Genomic DNA, 21,894 nt, shown 5'->3' on the forward strand with positions numbered 1-21,894 from the left:
ATAAGATTTTTATTAAATTCACTCATATTTTTATAAGCAAAAACAGTAACGTTAAAAATTACTCATCAAAATTAATTTTTAGATATTTAAAATAATATTAGAGATTCAAGCATAGATTAATAAATAAGTAATATAATGAATATATTAGGGTAAAAAAGGTGTTTTAACAAAGGAATTTAGGTGCGTAATGAGATTATATATTTTACTTTTATCAATGCAATTTTTTTTTTCATTATTGGTGAAAAAGATAAATTTTCAAAGAAGTAAAATAGAAATTCAGAAATTTATTCTACTTAACAATCAATTTATACTTAAACCTAAAGTTAATTTTATATAAAAAAAATTATAAATTAATTTTATACATCATTAAATAAATTATTATTAATTATAATTTTTGATAAAATATTATTCATTTTTCAAATATTCTTTTAATAAAAATTTTAAATTGTTAAACAAATTAAAAGAACTTTTTTGTATTACATTTATTATAAATGTACCATTATGTAAATTTTTAATTTATCAGCTAAATAAATTTGACCATAAAAAAAGATAAAGTTTTGAAAATTAAAGAAATAACAATAATAATTGTTAATTTATTTTGTAAAAAAATAATTTAAAATATTATGTGAACTTTGAAATAATATGATAAATTATGTTTTATATAAAGTTTTTATTTAGTTTTCTTTAAATCTAATTAAATAATTTTTGATAAATAAAATATTTAAAGTAGTAGGCTTGAGATTAAATCTGATAAACTAGACCTCCTTCTAAACAGTATTAGAATATTTTTTTATTTTATTTCTTTATTCAAATAAGCATTCATCTTTTTGAGAGTATTTTTAAATATAATAAATTTAAAAATAGCTAATTAGGTAAAAAAGGAAAATAAAATAAATTATAAAAAAAGTTAATAAAATTATTAATTATTTTGATAAAAATTATCAAAAATATAATTTTGAAATTTAAATTTGAGAAAAGCTAGTTGTTTTAAATAACAAATATTATGAAAGAACATAGTATTATCTTTTTATAAACAATATTTTGTTATATTTAAATTTAAGGAAAATTACTTTAACTAACAAACAACAATAAATAAAATTAAAACATTTTACAAAACATGCAAATAATTTTTTTTTTTGACATTTGTTTAAACTGATTTTAAAATTATTTTTTTCAAGTATATTAATTAAATTTCAAAAAAGGCTTATGAAAAATTTAAATTAAAAAATAGAAAGATACTTCTATTGAATTCTTATAAATTAAAAAATAGTTTATTGAAAATTAATCACATTAATTCATTAAATAACTGAAAAGCATACAGCAAAGTATTGTTCTTTCGTTATTTTGGGAATAATTATTGTAATAGGTAATTTTTTACAAGCTTTTAAATTTATAATATTTTTTATTTCATAAAATCTAAAATTTATAATTCTTAAAAAGATAAAAATAATAAATACATTTTAGTTTTTAAATGATAATTAAAAACAATCTTATAATAAAATTTAAAATATCTTAAGCAATATTTAAATGAGCAAGTTACTGAAATGAAATAAAAGAAGAAGTAGAAGAAGCAAACAAGCAAAGCATACATGAAAAATTAGAATAGAGTAGAGAAAACCAAGAAGAAAAACAATAATTAGGAAGTTGAATAGATGGGGTATATGAAAATGTAATAATAATTAATTAACTAATAATTATTATTATTAGATGATATGATAATTAGAAGGAGGAAAAGTTAGATAGTTATACAAATTTATTATTTTTTAATTATATCTTTTAGGTGGAAACAAATAATTAAAATAACGCATATAAATAGAAAAATAATTCAATAGGATAGTTAGAAGCTAGCGTGGAAAATTTAATATAATTTGAAGATTTGAAAGTAAACTGGTCCTTTTTTATTTAAAAGCAATATTTTATCAGAATTAAATCAATTAATTTGCAAAAAGAAAGCGTCGCTTAACTCTGTTATTCTTATTAGCTTAATAGAAAATAGCTAACAAGAGAAATGTTTAAAAAAGCTGAATGCTTTTTCTTTAATTTGTAAACTGGAATAGTGTTTTAGTTTACGTCAAAGTAATATTTTTTCTATTCAGAGATCACATTTATTGACTGATTCCTCCTTTTTGTTATAAAACTTAAATTTTTTCTAATAATTTAAAATTTGAAAAAGGTTGAAATGACATTTTTATATTATTAGGTTTCTTAAAGAAAATTTTAAATAAACCTGGAAATGAAAATGAATTTTATTTTTAAATGCATTTTAAGTAAAAATATATTTCTGTCTATTTAACATGTCTTTTTGAAGAATGATTTAAATTTAGGAAAAAAATATTTGTTTTATATAGAGATATTTTAATAAAAATAAATGGACACATTTTTGTCATATAAAATGAAGTGGAAAAAAAATTTTTATTCTAAATGTACCAAAGTCAAAGTATAGCATAAATGAAATCATATAATTAGTATTTTAGTGAATGACCAAAGTTAAATGGAAAAACAAAAGAGAGATTTTAGAAAAGATATTTATTTAAATTAAGTGTAATAAACAAAGAGAATATGCCAAAATATTATTATTTAGGCAATTTATTATAAATCCTATAGAATGATAAAGTTATGTATCTTAAAATATGTTTGTTTATTACTTTATATATTTTACTTAACTTACACTGACTGACTCATAGCTCTTTCTTATGTATTTTATAATATGAAAAGTTGTATATAATTTATTTATGTAATATAGATAGATGATGGATGGTTTTTTTATCCAAAAATAAATACCACAAACTACTTTATTACACTGCTTATCATAAGATGTAATGAGGGTAAAAAGTTTATTCTGATATTATCATTATTATTATAAAGTGTAATCGACTTGATAGTCATGATATTTAAACTAAAACAAAATCAAAAAGAATTTAAACAATTTTAAATAATTCATATTCAAATATGCATTAATGTTTTAATGAATTTTGAAAAGTCAAGCGTTATTTCTATTCATGCTTTATATGTAAAGTAAAATTAGTTGAAATCTATTTTATGAGGCATTTTTTCTTCTATTACAAAGTAGTTTTTTTTTGAATTAGAATATGAAAGTCACACAAATTCAAGCAAAAAACACATCGCATATGGTTTTTTGACAAACTAAGCTAAGAGTCACTCTGAATTTGTGTTTTGTGTGAAAAAACTTTATTTTGTATATAATACTTAATTCAGGCTATGGAGTATCTTAGATTTCAAAAGAATTATATTAATATGAGAGCAGATTTTGTCTTTTTTACTAGATATTTTTTTTGATAAATTTATTAAAGCGTTTGTTTTTTATTTAAAATTGTGCATTCAAAGTAAGATTTTAATAACTTTTTTTATGTTAATGAAAACACTTTTTTATTTATTTATTTATTTTTCGTATTTAATTAAGATATAATAAACGCCACCTTTGAATTTCAAGCCAAAATCTTAATTACAATATTTTTGTTATAAATTAAACAAAAGTTAAAAGCCTATTTCAATCTCTAGCTTATTGAGCAGTAATAGAATAAATATTTTAAATTTTTAGAAAATATTTAAAAGCCAAATATTTGTAATGAGTGTATTAACCCAACCTATTTCAATTCCCAAGTTAAAGTGCAATTAGTCTCATTATCTGACTCAATTTAAATTTAAAATTAACTTTCATAATTCAAATTATTTAGTTTGTATTTCATTCGAGCTTTAACGCTGGGCCATATTTAAATTTTGAAATAACTGATAAAAATGTTAGATTTTTATTTTTGAAATTTATCACTACTAGCTGTTTATGAATTAAACACTATTATCTACTTTAAGCATTATAAATGAGGCTAATTTATTGAAAATAAAACATAAAAATATCTTTTAATGGGTAATGATTGATTACAATTAACGAGTGTCCTAAGCAAATAAAAGCTTGAATGAAAATGTTAAGTTAGTTACTATAAATCATTCTAAATAAAAAAGCTGTTTTTTCAACGTAATATATTAACAGTTTGGTTAGAAATTAAGTTATTTATAAATAGGTTTTGTTTTTAATATAAGGAAAAATATAATTTTTCAAATCATTCAAATATGTTTCAAAATCCAAATTTTTTGTTCATAATTAATAATTTTATTTAAAATTTATCTTTTTATTTCATTACTGTAATTAGTTTATCATGAAAATGTTTTTTTATTACTTAAAAAAATAAATTTTCAAAGAGTCAACTTTTCATTCAGTAAAAAAATATAAAGAAATCAAATCAAATTTTTTAATAATTTTGTTTATAATTTTATGTAAAGTCCTATTGAAATTCAAAAAAAATGATATTCTCCTCAAATAACTTGATTTCATATGAAAAATATTGTGAAAAAAATAAAATTGAACTTAATTGAAAATAATTTAAGTAAGTACAAAACACTAAAGGTTATACATATACGATTGCAAATATTGTATATTTATGGAGGTATTATAATATAGAATAGATTAGTTAATGTGATAGATTTTTTATTAAGAGTTTGATTAATTATTTATAATAGAAGAAATAGGATTTTTTTATGATTAGCTCTATATTAATTTATATGATGAGATTCTTAATTTAATGAATTAATATAGATCTATAGAATCTATAATGGTTTAATTAATTAATTGTTAGTTAGTCTTAGAAGTATTTAAATTTTTGAGAAGTTTGAATATTTTAAATATTAAATAAATTAGATGGTTAGAATGCTTTATATAGATTTTTAGAAATTGTTAATTAATTTAGTAACTCTATTTACAATAAGGTTATATTTACTTAAGTATTTTGTTTATTTTTATTTATTTGATTCAAAATATTTTGTTTAATTCAAAATTTTATTTTTGCTTTTTTTTTTGGTTTTGAAGCCTCAAAGATTTGAGCATGATATTTATTCAGTATAAATATGGTTATTGAAGTCTTCATAATTTATTTAGTTATTTTAACTATCCTACAATTATTCTTATTTATTTTAGTTGTCCTCTTCCATTTTATTCATCAAGCAATGACCATTATTAATGTTAGTCTCTGTTTTTCTCTTGCTGTAGTACTTAAAATTTGAAAGCTTTACTTTGTTTTCAGTACAACATAACTTGAAGAAGTCAATAGCAATAAAATGAGCTTACTTGTCCTAGACACGACTTGATTTCAACCAAGATTCTGCATAGAAAGTCAAGAAAAACTCAAAGGCACCTCCATATAATGGATGATCGATTATTTTTGTCACTGAGTGATTATTGTGGTTAAGTGAGTCAAAGAAAATTTTCATTTGTTTATATGAATTTTTTGAGTCTTGGGTGATACCAAATGAAGAGAGAATATCTGAATTGTCTTTTTCAAGCATGAACTTCTTAAAAGCTTTAATTATGTTTTTGTTGATATTTATTTTACTTATTTTCTAGTATGTTTAAATGATGCGACGATTTTCGCTTTCTGCATCAGACAAAGCATTTCCAATTTGGTTTTTTTAGCTATTGCTAATATTGTTGAATGAATAAATGCGAGGTTAGGCAGCAATAGGAGTTTGAGATTAGAAACTTTAAGGTGAGCAAAGAGATGTTGGTGTTTGGCTAGAAAAGTTCATCTATTCGAGTTGAGGGATTTGTTATAACTAATTATCACAAAAACTCTCCTCGATGTAATTTAAGCTATTAATTTTAACAGAGTTTTCTTTTTTATTTTTGTTTGGGTAAAATGCATTTTGAGATTGACCAGAAGAGGTACAAACTTGCTACATAGAAATGCAAGTTTATGAATAAACTTCGTAAGAGTTCTGTATTGAGGTACAGCTTTTAATTTAGGTTTTAGTTTCATCATAGCAACTTGAATCTTCACAAGTGCTAATCAAATCTTGCTTGTTTGAGTAGTTAATTTATTTTTATGAATGCGAGTTTATCATATTTGGTACTATTTATTGATTTTCAAATTAAATTTAATATTACTACTGAGGCTATTAGTAAATTATCTCATTTTGATTGTTATAATAGATTTCTTCTTATAAGTTGTTTTAATTTAAAAATAATTAATAGTTATTCTCTTCTACTTAATTCTCTTAAATACCAGTTTCTGCGTCGAAGTACTTAACTTCGTTTTCAAGGATGGGTTATTATTGTTATTAAGATTATTACTAGTCTCCAGAGTATAATCTGTATGTGAGTTAACAATTTTAAATATTAGATTGCATTTTAGGTTTATTCTATTAAATGTATTTGTTAATCAAGAAATTGAAGGTTAGTATTTGGTTACTAAAATTTGTTTTATGATAAAGTTAGTATGGGGTTAATATTCAAATAGGTTATGTTAGTACAAGTGTCAAATTTTCTGAAGGAAACTAGCCAATTAAGTATGTTTGTAGTAGTTAGTTAGATAGCAAATTGTTGGCCTCCTTAAATAAAAGCAAAGAGTTTATATGATAATATGTGTTTTATTTAATTTTTTTGATTTTTTTGATTTTTTTTGCCTTATTAAATTTTATGTTTTTAGGAAGGAATTAACAGATTTAAACTAAATAACTGATATTACATTACGAGTTTAGAATTTTATCAGATTTAAAATATTAAAAAAAATCTAAATTCATTTAAATATAATTGTATAGAAAACATAAAAAATCTTAATTAAAGAAATTTTCCAAATTAAAACTCGCTTATAATTGCTTATGATTGATTGATTTATGTAATTCAGATTAATTTTCCCCTATTTTAAAATTTAAGTTCAAAGGGTAAGTTAATTTTTGTTAAAAAATTTGAGTTATAAAATTAATAAATATAGTGAGTTCATTCATAAATGCAAAAAGCAGACTGGATAAATATTGTTCAGTAAATAAAAAATGACATTTTATATATTTTTGTAAGAAAATTCTTATTAAAGGATTATTTAACTATTATCGATTATAATGAAAAGATCTCTATTATAAAACAAGCAATAGTGCCACTTAATTTTATTATTATCAGATTTTTCCATTTCTTTCTTTGATTAATCCTTAGTATTTTTTGAATCCCTGAATCAATTCTCCTTAAAATTTATAATTTGTAACCTTAAATCTTTCCTTCCTCATATATATTTTACATTAGCTATAATACATCCATCACAGTATCAGCAAATCTCAAATATTTTGTGAATAAAATTTAATATTATTTTAACAATTATTAATTTTTTATCAGCTGATTCATTTAAAATATCTTTGTATCCTCAACTTTTAATGTGAATATTTAGTTAAAAAATTTTTTTATTCCTCTCTATCAGATTGATAAAAGAATTTATATATCAAAGATATTCAAGATTTTTTTTTGCATCAAATACTTATTATGTTACTTTTGTTCTTTTAGATATTTAATTTAACCAAAAAATGATTTCTAAGAATCATAATTTTAGCATATAAAATCTTCTACAAATAAATATCTACAAAAAGCATATTAATATATATTATTATTAATGGAAGTAATATATAAAAATATAAATCATTCCTTGTTCTTACATTATAAAAAACACTATTAAATAATAATAATTTATTTATAGTAATTCATTGGGTAGGCAGTAGTGGCATCACTTTGCAATTTTTATATATAATAAGTTATCATATTTCAACTTATTAACTAATAATGATATCTTTCAAAAAAAAAAGAAATATAAAGAAGTAACTTACCTACCCGCTCAACAAAACAGAAAAAAGAAATAAACGAAATTTGTGTATTTTTATTAAAACTTCAATTAATTTCATTACATTAAAAATGTACTTCCTTAGTTTGTTAGTTAGAGAAGTAAATCAAAAAAAATAAAAAATTATACCCTATAGCCATTTGCTAATATTTATTTCTTATTTATTAGCTAAATATTTATTAATTTAAGAAGTAATTCAATAGAAATTTGAAAGGCGGGTAAATAAATTTAATTTACAATTGAGTCAAATCAATTTTATCTTTTGAATGTAAATTGCTTGTTACATATTTAAATTTTGCGTTTTTTGAGAGTAGCTAATCTACAATTAGCTTGAATATAAGTTTCTAACTAATAAAATTATTGAATAAATAATCCATTTTTATAATTCTTCAGAAATATTATTCTATTTCTTTATCCCTCCTTTCATATTTTTTAGCTTTCCTTTATATTTCATTTACTCTCTCCTTTCATCTTTTTACAATTATTGTTAAATAAAAAAAAACACAAAAAATTATGTTTAGGATAGTGTGTAATAATAGACTATAATATATTACTTTAACATAAAATAGTATGCACAATTGTCTTAACTTTAATTTAACAAAATATCTTGAACTAATTTTTTAATTTTCAATAAAAGAAATAGGTATTCATCTATTAATCCCAAAACATCCTATTTTTTTACTCAAAAAATAAAATTAACTTCTATATTCATAAAATTTCAACATGGTATATCACAGTTTCTTTACACAAATATTTTTAGATTTTTATCTCTGAATTAAGTAAGCATTAAATAACTTTTTTCTAACTAATTTATTTTTAATCCTATATTATTTTATATAAAATTCTTATTATAATTATAAATCAATCAAACCAACTAATTCCATCAAAAAAAAGCTAAAATAAATTAAAAATTATGATGAAACGGTTTAAAAATAATATTCTTTACTTTTTTATAAATTGGTAGAATTTGGATAAAATATAATTAATCTATATCAACATCAAACGTATCTTACATATTATTATTTAATCATTTAAGTTTATCTTCTTAGTAATCTCAGTCAATCAAAACGATATTTATTTTTTCTATTTAAATAATTATTTAATATATTCTTACCACAAATGATATCATTTATATATGATAAAACTGCTATCATATTTAGGTGAAGTAACTTAAATAGTTTTAGAGTAAAATATGTTTGATGTTTATTTTACTTCAATTTGTAATATAATTAGTAAGTCTAAAAATAAATATTTACATATAAATTTTATAAAATTTTCATAAAATATAAGGAAGCTCATTCATTAGTTTGTTTATTTTTATTGGTTAAGTTAATTAATTTACAAAGAAATATTAATTTTTTATTACATTTTGTATGAAAAATTAGATAGTTTGTGTTAATTCTAAATTAATTTGTAATCAATTTTTATTAAACCATAATTAACAAATAAATTTGATCTTATAATGAGTTAATTAATATCGTAATAGCTTCATGCTAAAGATAAAGTTATCAAAATTAGATACAAGGAAATTAAAATTAGGGTATTAATGAATAATTTTATTAAGTCATACTGAGTAGCTTTTAATATAATCCATTTTTAGGATTTAAGCTCAACAAATTCAAAATTTACAAAATAATATTTTAAGAATATATAATCAAACAAAAAAAATCCTAAATTCATAAAGAAAATCAAGTATTAGCATAGTTCTTTAATATATAATTTACTAATAATTTATTATATTGAGCTACTCAAAATATAGCAAACAAAAAATCTTTGGAATTATCAGTGTATGGTTAAATAAAAAATAATTCTATACTACAATTTACTTTAAAGATAGGGTTTTTTCAAAGATCATTAATGGATTAATTAAGTAAAAAAATGAATGAGTAATCATACTAATATTTTTAATTTTATTTTTCATAGCTATTTGAATCAATCATTAAAAGTATAGAAAAATACTAACAGTTTGATTCAAAAAAGCTTACAATTATTAAATTATATATATACATATTGATAGAAACATTACAAACACCAAACAGATCTTTAAAATATTAAAATCAAGTTATGACTCATTCATAATTAATAGCCCTGTTATATTGACATAATATAAATAGATGATGCATTTAAAGGTCCTTCCTTGTATTAGTTTTAAATGAATATATTATTATCTTTTTTAATCTAAAATTTTTCTATTTTAAAAATAATAAAATAAATTTTGTTTGATAAAAAAGAGCTATTTTTATTTTAACTAAAACTAAAATTTTTAAATATTTAATTTTAAATACAGTAATTCTTCTCAATTAAATAGCAAAAATATAGCTTAAAATTTTATTGATTGAAATAAAAAAATTAAGTTTTAAGTCAAAAATTTTTAAAAGATCTTATTTATAATTAAAGAGTATTTATCTTAAAAATATGTAATAAAAAATACAAATAATTTATGATATTAAATTTTATAAATTTAGAATAAAATTATTTTAAAATAGTTTATTTTTTTTATTTTTTTTAATAGAACTTATAATTTTTAATTAAATACTTCTAAAATTAACTCAATCAAATTATTGAACTAATTTAATGAGAACTGACATTTATTTTTCAATTTTTTGAATGAATTTCTGAGAATAATTTTAATTTCCAATTATTTGAGTGATAACACTTTTAAGTATATAGCCAATTTCTTCATAGTAAAATGAAGGGATTCCAAAAACCTTCGAATAAGCAAGGCAGTCGTAGATTGAAACAAAAGTAGGAAAATTTTTGTCAACAATTACATCAAAAATAAAGTTTATAATAGTTATTGCAAATATTTTCATATTTTCTTCTTTTCCAAGTATATTTTGGTTTAATAATGTTTGGTTTAAACTACATGCTTTTATTACACTTTAATATAAATATTGCAAGGTTTTATTCAAAGGTAAATTTTTAAGCTAAGGGTTTGAACTTTATTAGAAGCTCTCAAGCAATTACTCGTTAAATGAAATTTTTAGACCTAATTAGATCTTAATTAATCTAAGCTTTTTCTTTATTTCCAAAAGATAATCAGGAGGACATACATAAAAGTCTAATTGATTTAAGATGATTTGTCTTATCTGAGTAAATGTTGTTTGAGAAATAACTTTTTCGTATTTTTCATTCTTGACAATATCAAATAAACTAGTATCCAAAGAACCAAAAAATAGGTTTTAAATGAATTTCATTAAATACATTTCAATCTATACGTTGCTTTAGAGTGCTTAATTTTGAGCCTATTAAGAAAAAAAGAACTGCTAATTTACAATATACCCACTTTATACTTAAGATGAATCTTTTTAAGAGTGCAAAACAAGCAGATATTATAGACATTGACGATTAACTGTAGAGAAAAAATTTTGGTAATCATTATCTTTTTCTTACAACCTAATAAAAAAATCAGGTTTTTTAGTGGCTATGTACCTCATTCTTTCTATAAAATCAAAAAAGTTTGCCATGCTGAGTTTAGAAAATTTAAAATTCTTAGTAAATATCTTGTAAATAGACAGCTTAGCACACATTATGTCAGCATAAGTCCAATTCAAATTTGAGAATTCTTCTTTGATAAATTATTCATACTAAGAGAAAGTTTTTGTTGTGAATGCCAAAGCAAGCAATTTTTCAAATTAATCATTATTTTACATAAAAGAAAAATGTTAAAGAACTTGCTAAGAAACTTGGTCTTACTCTAATTCTTCCTTTATAATAATTATGATGTCTTATATTGTGTATCTCTCCAACTCATCATAAATTCTCCATTAAAATATTTATTCTTCCAAATTTTAGAATTAAGAAATAAAGTTCTTTTTATCATTTTCAAAGATAGTCTTTTCCTTTTCCATGAAATCAAAAAGTAATTTTTAGATTTCTTTAAATTTCCAATAGTTAATGCCAATAACCTATAAATTAAATGTTATTTAATATATTTATTTATAAAAATAAAATAGATAAAAGTGTAAGCAAGTATTAAGGTGTAGGTAAAACTAATTAAACATTGAAATATTATTTTATGATAAAAAAGATATTTTTGAAATAATTCACTATCACCTTTATTATTTATTTAATAAGCTTAAATACTGTGAATTCTTTTTACTAAGATTGGTTACGGTTATTAAATTAGAATTTAATTTCGTAAATGTTTTTTTAAAAAAAATTATATCTATCAACCCAAAAATGTTTTATTTAATGATCATTGGTGGTATTGAAATTTTAAATCTTAGTTAGTTAGTATTGTATTTTTTATATTTAAATAAATATTGGATGAAGCATTTTATTAAATTATCAAAAATTTGTTTAGTTTGAATTAAATCCAAAAATAGCATAAATTATTTTTTACTGAATCAATAAATTGAAAAAAAACAAAATGCATACCTTAAATTGCTATTTGATAGATAATTTGATATCTTCGATATCTTCTCTCAGCGGAGCTCCAGAAGTTAGATAAATAAATTCTTTCAGTGGAGAATCATTAAATCTTACATACATATTTTGAATAAACTAAAATTTGTTTTATTTTTATATTTCTTAATAAGAGGACTAAAGTCTTTCAAGAAAGGCATCAAGTTAATTAACTCCTCCAAAACATGCGTCTATTATTGGGATATTAGCAGAGGAGTCTTTGGAATGAGTAGGAGGTGAATTTATAATTGACTAAGGTTTAGTAGTCTTACCACTGATGGCATTACTTGAACTAATGCTGCTTTCTTTTCTTGTTTTTTATTTTAATAAAAATCTACTACTAATTCTTGAATCGTTCTATCTATTTTATCTCTCTGTTAATGGAGAAAGGATGGGACTAGATTTTATTTATGGGTAGTAGAAATCTTATTTTTGAACATATCTAGTCATGTTTTGGTTAGGTAAGTTTGAAAGAGACTCCATTTTTAAATTTAATGAACTCTTAAATTATTAATCCTTATAGTTGTTTGTAAATGAAGAGTCTTTCTATCCATTTAAATCTTCTACTTTAATTAAAGGGTATTTATTAGAACTTAGAAAGCATCTATTAATGATATTTTTCATTGATTGAGTTGGTGCTTTTCTACTTCTGTTAACACTGGTATAGGTTTATCCACAAGTTACCGAGTTAGATTCCTCTTTATTATTCATTGATTCTCTGTATAGTTTTGATTATGATACATAATCATCTAGGTAGTTAAGAGAAGATTAGTGGAAAAATATTTTTTTCTATTATTTTTATGGAGAGGCTTTGAATGTTTGAATTTAATAATCAGAATTATTTGTATTCGATTTAGTTTTATCTAAAAGAAAATCTATATTTTATAAAGAATTAATCCTATGAGGATCATTAGCATTTAAGTCAGTAACATTTAGGCTTTCATCAAAAGAGTTTCCAATAATGTTTAAAGATTATGGCATTTAATGCTTTTATACCTTATCTAAAACATTAATACAGCTATTTTAACGAGAAGTTCTTAAAGTCTGAATGGGTTTATTGTTAAAATGAGTCTGCTAAGATGACCTAGCAGAATCTAAATTTTTTAAAATGCTATGATTTTTTGTCGATTCGCTTTCAAGTTATTTATTGAAATATTAGTTTTTATTTTGTAAATGCAAATTAAAAGTTTAATTCTTTGATTTGCTATCAGCAGGTTAGCACTGTGGCAAAATAGGAAGACTTTAATATGCAATTGAGCAATCTTCTATATTCTACTTTAAATTTTTTTTCTAAGTTTCCATGCCTGTTTTAGAAGGAGAAAATGTTAGCTATTAGCTTTACTGAAGCAATTATTAGGTGCTTTGATTGTTTTTTATTGTAGATTGTTTGATTTTTTCAGATATTTAAACCAAAGAAGGCTGATCAAAAGTGAGCTTTTTATGGTTTCTAGATCTGTTTGTCTTTAAAGGTGAACTACTTAAGCAAAGTATATCTTAATGAGAATCTTTATTTGAATCCTATTATTTTATAATAGCTTAAGAGCTAGAATTTCCATTAATCTTTTTAAAACCTTCATTTTATTGTTCTACAAATGTTTTGTTAATCTTAAAGAGCCTGCTAAATTATTAATTTATATTAGCTTGCTCAGTTACTGATCCAGCATTATTTGTACTAATTTAGTCTTTATTTTCAAGTTCTTATTGTATCAAATTAGCATTAATACTGCTTTAATTCTAATTTTAAATAGCATCAAATTCAAATTAAAATTATTTTTTAGGCAGATACTGCTAAGAACTAGAGTTTATTTCTGATCTTTAAGTTAAGTTGGTTAAACTCATACGATTTTTATTTACTTTTTAAGGTGAATAAAACTCCTACTTTTTCTTCAATTATTTCTATGATTGTAATTATTCAGATTTTGGTAAAAAGTATTCATTATTAAGAGTACAATACTTCTAGTTTTTTTGAGCTTATTTAATCATTTCGTTAACTAAGTTTCTATTTAAATGAACTGATGCCCAATTTATTTTACTTTACTTGTTTAATTATTAATGCTATATTTTTATATTATTTTATTATATTTGGTTCATTTCTCTACAAAATTATTAAATCTTTTTTTACTTTTTATTAATTTTTTTCTTATTATATACATATAACTAGAATGATTTTTACTTTTTGATTCAGTGACTTAATGCCTTAAAAATCTCTTAAGTTCGTTCTATATGAATAATAATCATTGTAAAGTAAATAAAAGTGATAAACAAAATAAGATTTTTGTAGGAGTTATTTTGAGGATTTGTAAATTTCAATTACTATCATCCGCACCTTAATTTTTTGATAATCTAGTGTTTTAGCCATATTTCACTAAGACTTCTTTATTTACTCATAATTTTATTCATATTTTTTATAAATATTTTCTCTACATTTATTTGTAAATATTTCTTCATTAATTGCTTTCAAACATCTCGTTTATCTGAGAATTGAAGATAACTTATATCTATCCTAAAGAAACTTAACTAAATTATTTATCTTTGTTTAATTAAATTTTTAAGAATTATATACACTTTTAAGTAAGTCTACCATTAAAAATAAAAAGACCTAAGAAGGTAATTAATTAAAAAGATTAGTTTTTGTTAAATTTATAGTAAAAAGATATTTAAGTTAAATAATTTTGTATTTTTGATTGTAATCTTATTTTGGAAACAGAATTTTATGATTAAGTATTGGGTAAAAATTTAAAAAAGTGATATCATCAAAGACAAAAATATCTAAATTATATTATAAAATCACAATTATTGAAGCTAAAGATTTAAACAAAAAACAAACAAATAAATAAATAAATCTAATTAATACCAAATATTAAATTACTTTTTATTTGTTCAATTTTATTGTTGAGGTTAATTTTATTAATTTTGCAATTATTATTATTAATTTTATTATGGGACAAGCCTTTGAATAATTATTGCTTAGTTTTAATTGAAAAGAGGCGGAAGTGTTTATGGAATTTGTGAATTAATTTATTAATTCTATTATTAATTGGCTTGATTATTTTGCTACTGATTGTTCTGTTGTTAATTTTATTACTAGCTTTGTTACTAATTTTGATGCTGATTTTATTACTGCAATTGCATTTATTAATGCTAAAAAATAATTTGCTATAAACTAGAATTTAGCACTTATTAAATTTGCGGAGGTAAAACGATCTGATGAACTTATTGCTAATGTTACTACTGTTAATTAAATGGCTATTATAGAGGCTATTACTATTATTATTAATTATTTAAGTTCTAATTATTTTAATTATTTGCTTAACTGGCTTGAGCTTGCTATTACTACTATTATTATTGCTATTATTGTTATTACATTTGTTGTTAGGGTTGTTATTGTTATTATTACTATTACTAACCTTAGCGGCGGTTATTGATAGCTTAGTTAAATCTAGAAAAGATATTCTAAAACATCTGCTATAAGATGATAAATAAAAATATTATAAAGCTAATATAAAGAGCGTATTCAGAAGAATCCTCATTATCTACTTAAATAGGTTCATCATATCTTATTATATATTTTGCTAGATCACCATTCTCTAAAACAAGTTGTACTGCCTAATACTGATCGCTAATTTAAAATAAAAATAGTAACTTAACTTGAATTAAATTATTAATCTTACTCTTAATTCTTGTTTTCAATAATCTCTATATCTTTTACCATCAATTCATTATCATCATCAAAGTAAAAATCGGCTCTATACACATCTTTTTAGAGTTTTAATATTATTATTTAAGATATCTATTTTAATAATTATTTTACTTGCTGAATTCTTGGTGTGCAGGTCTTTAATGCTGATCATAAATACCTTAGAATGCATAGCAACATTTTAAGCTAGGATGTAAATATATTCAGTTGAATGACTGTAAAGAATTTTAGATATTCTTGAATTATCTCTTTCAAAGCTTTCGATTTTGAAAAACTGGTTATCACTACTTCTTACATGAGGTCTATATATTTTATTATTAATTGAAATTTTTATCATTTATAATAAAATTTTACCTTAATTAAGTAATAAAAATGTATTTATTCAAGAAGCTAGCAACAATAATATTTTTATATCTGTCATAAAATAGTGAAAAATATTTATATAGATTCAATGAGAAGATATCCACCTTTCTAACTTCGAATTCCATTTATTTTGTGATGGCTTGAAAAACTTGTTCCCATTCATAAAGAGTTTCTTCTCTGTATGATTCAAGTTTATGTCTGATATATGGTTCATAATATTCCCACACTTAGCATGTATCATTTGACTAATCAACTATATAGGGTTATTTCTTTTTTTTCAAGCAAAACACATCTCCTTTATAAAGCATTGACTCATCTTATCCACTTAATTATTTGAATAAAAATTAGAATTATACTATTTTTATAAGTGAATTCTACTAAAAAATAAATTAATAAATGTTTTTTTATTTGATTTTTATGAATAAAGTTTTTAATATTTTCAATTTTTACATTGCATAACTTACTAGTAAAGTGTTAAGACATTAAGGATCATATGAAATATATAGGAAATTTAATGAAAGTGTTTATGAAAACAATCTTTATGGATTTTTTATCATGTGCAGTGAAGTGATGTTTCTCCATTTATTATGAACCCTTATTAAATAAAAAATGATTATCTAATTTTTGATTCCATAATTTTTTTTTTTTTACAGTATCCTTGAGCGAAACAATACATAATCCTCTTTATTAGCATAAACTATGACATTATTGTGCTATGCTACTGTGCTAATATCAGACTAAGGTTCAACAATAACTTCTTAATAATAATCAGGATGATTACTCTCAACTCTTTTGAGATCTATCAAACCAATAGACTTATCATAAAGCTAGCCAAAATTAATACCTTTTAAAGATATACCAATATAATTGCCACCACTTTAGTAACTTGTAATAATTTTAGTCCCAAATTTCAAACTGATGCTATGCTCAATAGGATTTTGAAGTATATTTTTCGAAGCATGATTGTCTAAAATAGAGTCTTTTATTTTAAATAGATCCAAACCTTTTAGTTTAAAATATAAAAATGTAATTTCTTTATTTTTGAAGTATTTAAAATATTTCAATAGCAAAAAATGAAGCAAAATTTTTAGAGAAATAGATTCTTCTAAAAAATTTAGATGGAGTGTAAATATTATTTTTTTTTTAATTTATCTGAGTTTGTTACTTGAGTATTTAGAAGATGATTGAGGGTTAATCATAAAATCGTTTCTAATTGATACTATCCCAAATGAGTTTTATTTCTTGCCAAATATGTGTTCTTCTAAAAAATAAGTTTTAGTAATATTGCTGATTGATTTTCTCAATTTGCTTCTGATTTAATTCTATTATTCTATTTATTTCTAGTATATATCTACATTTTTTTCTATCTAATCTTCTAAATGCTTATCATTAGAATTAGCATCATGTTTATCATCCTCTCTACAAGATTAATCAGGTTTTAAAGGTGAATCTAACACTTGCTCATAAAAATTCATCATACCATTATAAAAATAGTTTGGCTACTCTTTTCCTTTAGTCTTCTTTATTTTTGTCTTATATTACACCTGCTCATTACTTAAGGTATCTAATTCAATGTCTTTCATTGATACATAAGTAATTAATTCTGTAGGCATCTAAACATAAGATTCAAATCCTGCTAAGTTTTCAATTATACTATACATGGTTACTATACATAATGTAAATAGCCCCATGATTAAAACAACGATGCAATTATTCATTTGTTCCTAAATTATTTAGTAAATCTTCCTTTTTTATCCTAAAAGTTATTTATCTATCTATCTTTTTATTCAATTTCTTTGCTTAATCCAAAAATCACACAAACAAAATTTTTTCTTCTTTAAAAAGCTCTATAAACTTCCAAAATTGATTAATTATTTAAAAAAAGTAAATGAATTATATATCTTATTGACATATTACTATTAAAATTAAGTAAAAATGATTTACTTCTTAATTATTTTAAATTTACTAAAACTGAATTCTAAAAGTAATTAGTGTATGTAAAACCTAAACTTCATTTTTTTAAACCTAAAAATGGAATATGATAGATTAGTTTTAGTTAATGAAGATATTATATTTAATATATTCCAAAAACTAATAAATATTTAAGAAATTCATTCCAAAAAAATTTTTATTAAAGATAGTTGTTTGCAAACAATTGTCAAAGAATAAACTTTTTATTTCTAAAAATAGTAAAGCTTATTGTAAAATAAATTTTATATCAATAAATACATAATATCTATCCATAATATTTTATATAGACTCATATTATATCCATATAACTTAAATTATCTAGAGTTAATTATTTGAAATGGTATTATAAATAAAATTATTTTAAACAAATCACAAATATGTAAAAAATAAGGTATATTATGAAAATTCTTATAAATCAATTGTAAAAAAATTGATAATATAAAATTTACAACAAAAATCTAATTTGAAATAATATTGATTCAAAATATAAAATTTAAATATGATCTTAAAATTTCAGTAATCTGATAAAATCGATAACTTCATCAATTTCATTATTTTAAAGAGTTTTCTTTTTAATGCATAGTAGCCTCCTAAAATAGAATTTTCACTATTTAAAAAAAAATAATATTATATGATGAATTAGAATTAATTATTATAACATTTTTATTATCTACAAATAAATTTAAAATAATAAAAAATTAAATTTAGAAAAGTTATTAAATCAATTAAATTATTTACCTAAGATCTAGCTCTAAAATTTTGAATTAGCATTTAGATAATTAATTTGCAAGATAGAGAGCAGCTTATTCATTAATATTATTCTCTCTAAGTAAAAAAAAGTAAAGTTTGTTAAATAAATTATTAAGTCATAAATTGAAAGTTTATATTTAGGATATAAAAATATTTTGTTTCAAAAATATTACTTCAGAGATAGAGATAAACTTAAAATTTTTGAAGAGCTTTCTAACAGTGGAAATAAGCTTAACATTCCCTAATCTCCAAATTTATTACCACTTAAAATGTTAAAAATATATATTTATAAAATTAAAAATTAATATTTAAACGAATAATTAAATTATAAATATTATGTTTATTATATGATACTAAATTAATTTAAAATTTAATGAATTTTATTATTATTACTTAAGATTGAGGCTTAAAATGATTATATTTGTTAAATTTCGTAAGCTATTAGAAATATAAAATACTTATTGCGCAGTTAAACCAATTTCACTTTTTAAAAAAAATATATTTATTCAACTTTCTTGATCTTAAAAAAAATTGTAATAGAAAAATATATTTTATTTTTCAAGTTAGATAGTTCTAAAATTTAAATAATACTTTAAATTTAGCTTTAAATTTGTTAATTTATCACAATTTAGGATTTCTTTACAGAAAAAGCTAATCCTATCATCAGCATATGTAGTCCCACTATTATTCAACCAATTAAATATAAAAATTTAACTATTACAAAAACTATTATACCTCTTTAAAGTAATATTTAGATGCTATAGATTAGAGCATGATTTCAATCCTCTAACAATATCATTTTGTGATTATCTAACAATTAAATTAAATTTTATTAATCATTCTTAATCTAATTTAAAATTCCGTATTTAAAAATCAAATAATTGAATTTAAATAAACATTTACGGTTTGAATAAATGAAACTCACAATTTTACAGATTTATAAAATTCGTTTATTCAAAATTGATTCCTGAACATTCTCTAATTAATATTAATATTTTAAATTATAATTAATAAAATAAAAGAGTTTATAATTAGTTTAATTGTATTAATTTAAATTTTCAAAAGCTTTTACGACAAATGAAGATTTAATAGTTTTAACATCTAAAATCCTATCTACTCTTTAGATATACTTATCATTTCGTTAGAAGTTGAACCATTTATTAATTAATTATTGCTACTAAAAAAATAATTTAATAAGTTAGTAATCTAATAAATAAAATTTAATTAGTTTTTAAATTTAAATTACTTAGAAAATATGTTATTTAGAATAACGCTTTCAAGCATTCGACATTTGCTTAATTCATTTAGCATAAAAGAAGTCTCTCTTACATCAATTTTATTATAACTACAATAAGTTATTATTATTTTATGTAATTAATTAAATAATTTAATTTCTTAAATTATTTTTACCTTAATTCTATTATTAAATTTTGAAGATTGTTGCATTTACTGAACTAAACACCTAATTCTTAAGATCCAATAGGACCAATATTGTTACTACTTTTAATTAAATAAAGATAAAAATTGTATGATATTATATATTATCTTTAATTAAATATTAACTCAATAGTTTTCAACTTTTAGTTAAATATTTTAAAAGATTTTTAATAAAGTTCAAAGCATTTATATGTATTTTATTTTTTTAATATAAATCTTTACGTTATGCGAATCTCCAAAAATTTAAGATTTTTGCATTTTCCAAATCCGACTGCTAAACCTGAGGCTCCTCTATCCCCTATTTAATTATGACTTTTTATATAAAATAAAATTAATATGTTTGATTATTTAAATTAAAAATAATTTTTGGTGTAGATTAAAAAGGAATTTTCACCAAAATTTGTTTTTATTATTAAAAAATTGAAGGTTACCAAAGATAAAGGAATATTATTTCTAAGTTTTAGCAATTTCCAATTCCAGTACCAATACCACAAGCTCCTTCTTCTCCAATTTTAAATCTTGAATTAAAATTTATATAATTTATCTAGATTTTAATAATTAAACAACAAAAACTATTTGTTTATTAATATCATATCTGATTCATTAGTTTAAAATTAAAATTTCGTTTGTATTTTTTAAAACAAAATAAATACTTGGAAAACACTGTGATAGATAAATTTGTGAGATTTTTGCAACCTCCAATTCCAATTCCTAAATCTGATGCTCCTTTTTGACTTATAAAATTCATCCTTTTATTATTAAATTAAATTAACAAATAAATTTTTAAAATTTCATATTAAAACTTTGCTTATCTATGAAGCTATAAAATGAAAAAAACTAATTACCCAATAATTTAAATAATTAATTATTTTAAGTTTTTGCATTTTTTAATAGCACTTCCTAGATCTGATGCTTATTTATTTCCAAGTTTGGTATCTCTTAAATATTAATATTTAAAAATTAGATACTGAATTCTATTAAATTAGAAATTACTTAAAATAAAACTCGACATCTGTTTTCTTGAGAAGATCAGAAGATATGAACTAATTTTAAATCATGTTAATTATTTTAATTCTAAGAAGTAAATTACTTTAATCAAGCTTTTATATTATTCAATTTCTTTCATCTTCCTTTTATATAAATTATATAATTTTTGTAGAGTTAATTTATCAGGTATAATTCATTTATACAAGTACTAAAGGATGTAAAATTCATTTAAGTATTTTCTTTTCTATATTTTAATTCTAAAATTATTCTGGTAAGAGTATATAAGCTCAATAATATAAATCTTTTGAATCTAAAACTTTTATAGCCATCAGAAAAGTTTTAAATATAGAAAAATTTTCTGATCGTACCAAATTATTGATTTAATTTATTTAAAAAAGAAAAAAATGTATTTAGCAAATAATCTTATTAAATTAATTAAAATGTTGATTTTAATTCTTATAAAATAAAATAGTTTTTATTTAAAAAAAATTATATAGAAAACCATAAAAAAAAAAAGAAACGAGGATATAACATAAATCTTATTAATTAAATATTTTATTTAGTATAAAAATTTTTATAGTTCAAAACAAAAACCAATTAAATTAATTTTTGCAT

The 21,894-nt window shown here is 20.7% G+C and overlaps 5 protein-coding genes across 5 annotated transcripts; 1 reads left to right on the plus strand and 4 right to left on the minus strand. All coding sequences in view use genetic code 6, as the record gives it.

Moving 5' to 3' along the window:
- Positions 1–1,544: 1,544 nt before the first annotated feature.
- On the plus strand, positions 1,545–1,880 carry TTHERM_01080520 (hypothetical protein; the record flags this gene model as incomplete). The annotated part of the gene is made up of 1 exon (XM_001030507.2): positions 1,545–1,880. One exon carries the CDS (start codon positions 1,545–1,547, stop codon positions 1,878–1,880), a length of 336 nt encoding a protein of 111 aa, XP_001030507.2.
- Positions 1,881–4,881: 3,001 nt separating this feature from the next.
- TTHERM_01080530 (hypothetical protein) lies at positions 4,882–6,195 on the minus strand (the record flags this gene model as incomplete). Its single annotated transcript, XM_001030508.1, has 1 exon — positions 4,882–6,195. The coding sequence occupies one exon, from the start codon at positions 6,193–6,195 to the stop codon at positions 4,882–4,884; it is 1,314 nt and encodes a 437-aa protein (XP_001030508.1).
- A 4,021-nt stretch (positions 6,196–10,216) lies between these two features.
- On the minus strand, positions 10,217–14,222 carry TTHERM_01080540 (hypothetical protein; the record flags this gene model as incomplete). Its single annotated transcript, XM_001030509.2, has 2 exons — positions 12,048–14,222; positions 10,217–11,575 (listed from the first exon to the last, which is right to left on the minus strand). The coding sequence occupies exons 1-2, from the start codon at positions 14,163–14,165 to the stop codon at positions 10,217–10,219; spliced, it is 3,477 nt and encodes a 1,158-aa protein (XP_001030509.2). The 5' UTR covers positions 14,166–14,222.
- A 732-nt stretch (positions 14,223–14,954) lies between these two features.
- TTHERM_01080550 (transmembrane protein, putative) lies at positions 14,955–17,852 on the minus strand (the record flags this gene model as incomplete). Its single annotated transcript, XM_001030510.3, has 7 exons — positions 14,955–15,693; positions 15,746–15,830; positions 15,886–16,073; positions 16,126–16,458; positions 16,585–16,728; positions 16,786–17,137; positions 17,300–17,852. The coding sequence occupies 7 exons, from the start codon at positions 17,850–17,852 to the stop codon at positions 14,955–14,957; spliced, it is 2,394 nt and encodes a 797-aa protein (XP_001030510.2).
- Positions 17,853–18,618: 766 nt separating this feature from the next.
- Positions 18,619–21,418, minus strand: TTHERM_01080560 (kinase domain protein; the record flags this gene model as incomplete). The annotated part of the gene is made up of 11 exons (XM_001030511.3): positions 18,619–18,712; positions 18,844–18,930; positions 19,029–19,118; positions 19,447–19,536; positions 20,266–20,355; positions 20,515–20,604; positions 20,724–20,810; positions 20,946–21,041; positions 21,138–21,230; positions 21,286–21,335; positions 21,383–21,418. The coding sequence occupies 11 exons, from the start codon at positions 21,416–21,418 to the stop codon at positions 18,619–18,621; spliced, it is 903 nt and encodes a 300-aa protein (XP_001030511.3).
- Between the last annotated feature and the right edge of the window lie 476 nt (positions 21,419–21,894).

The sequence above is a fragment of the Tetrahymena thermophila genome (assembly GCF_000189635.1).
Source record: "Tetrahymena thermophila SB210 genomic scaffold scf_8254401, whole genome shotgun sequence".
NCBI classification, from domain to species: domain Eukaryota; phylum Ciliophora; class Oligohymenophorea; order Hymenostomatida; family Tetrahymenidae; genus Tetrahymena; species Tetrahymena thermophila.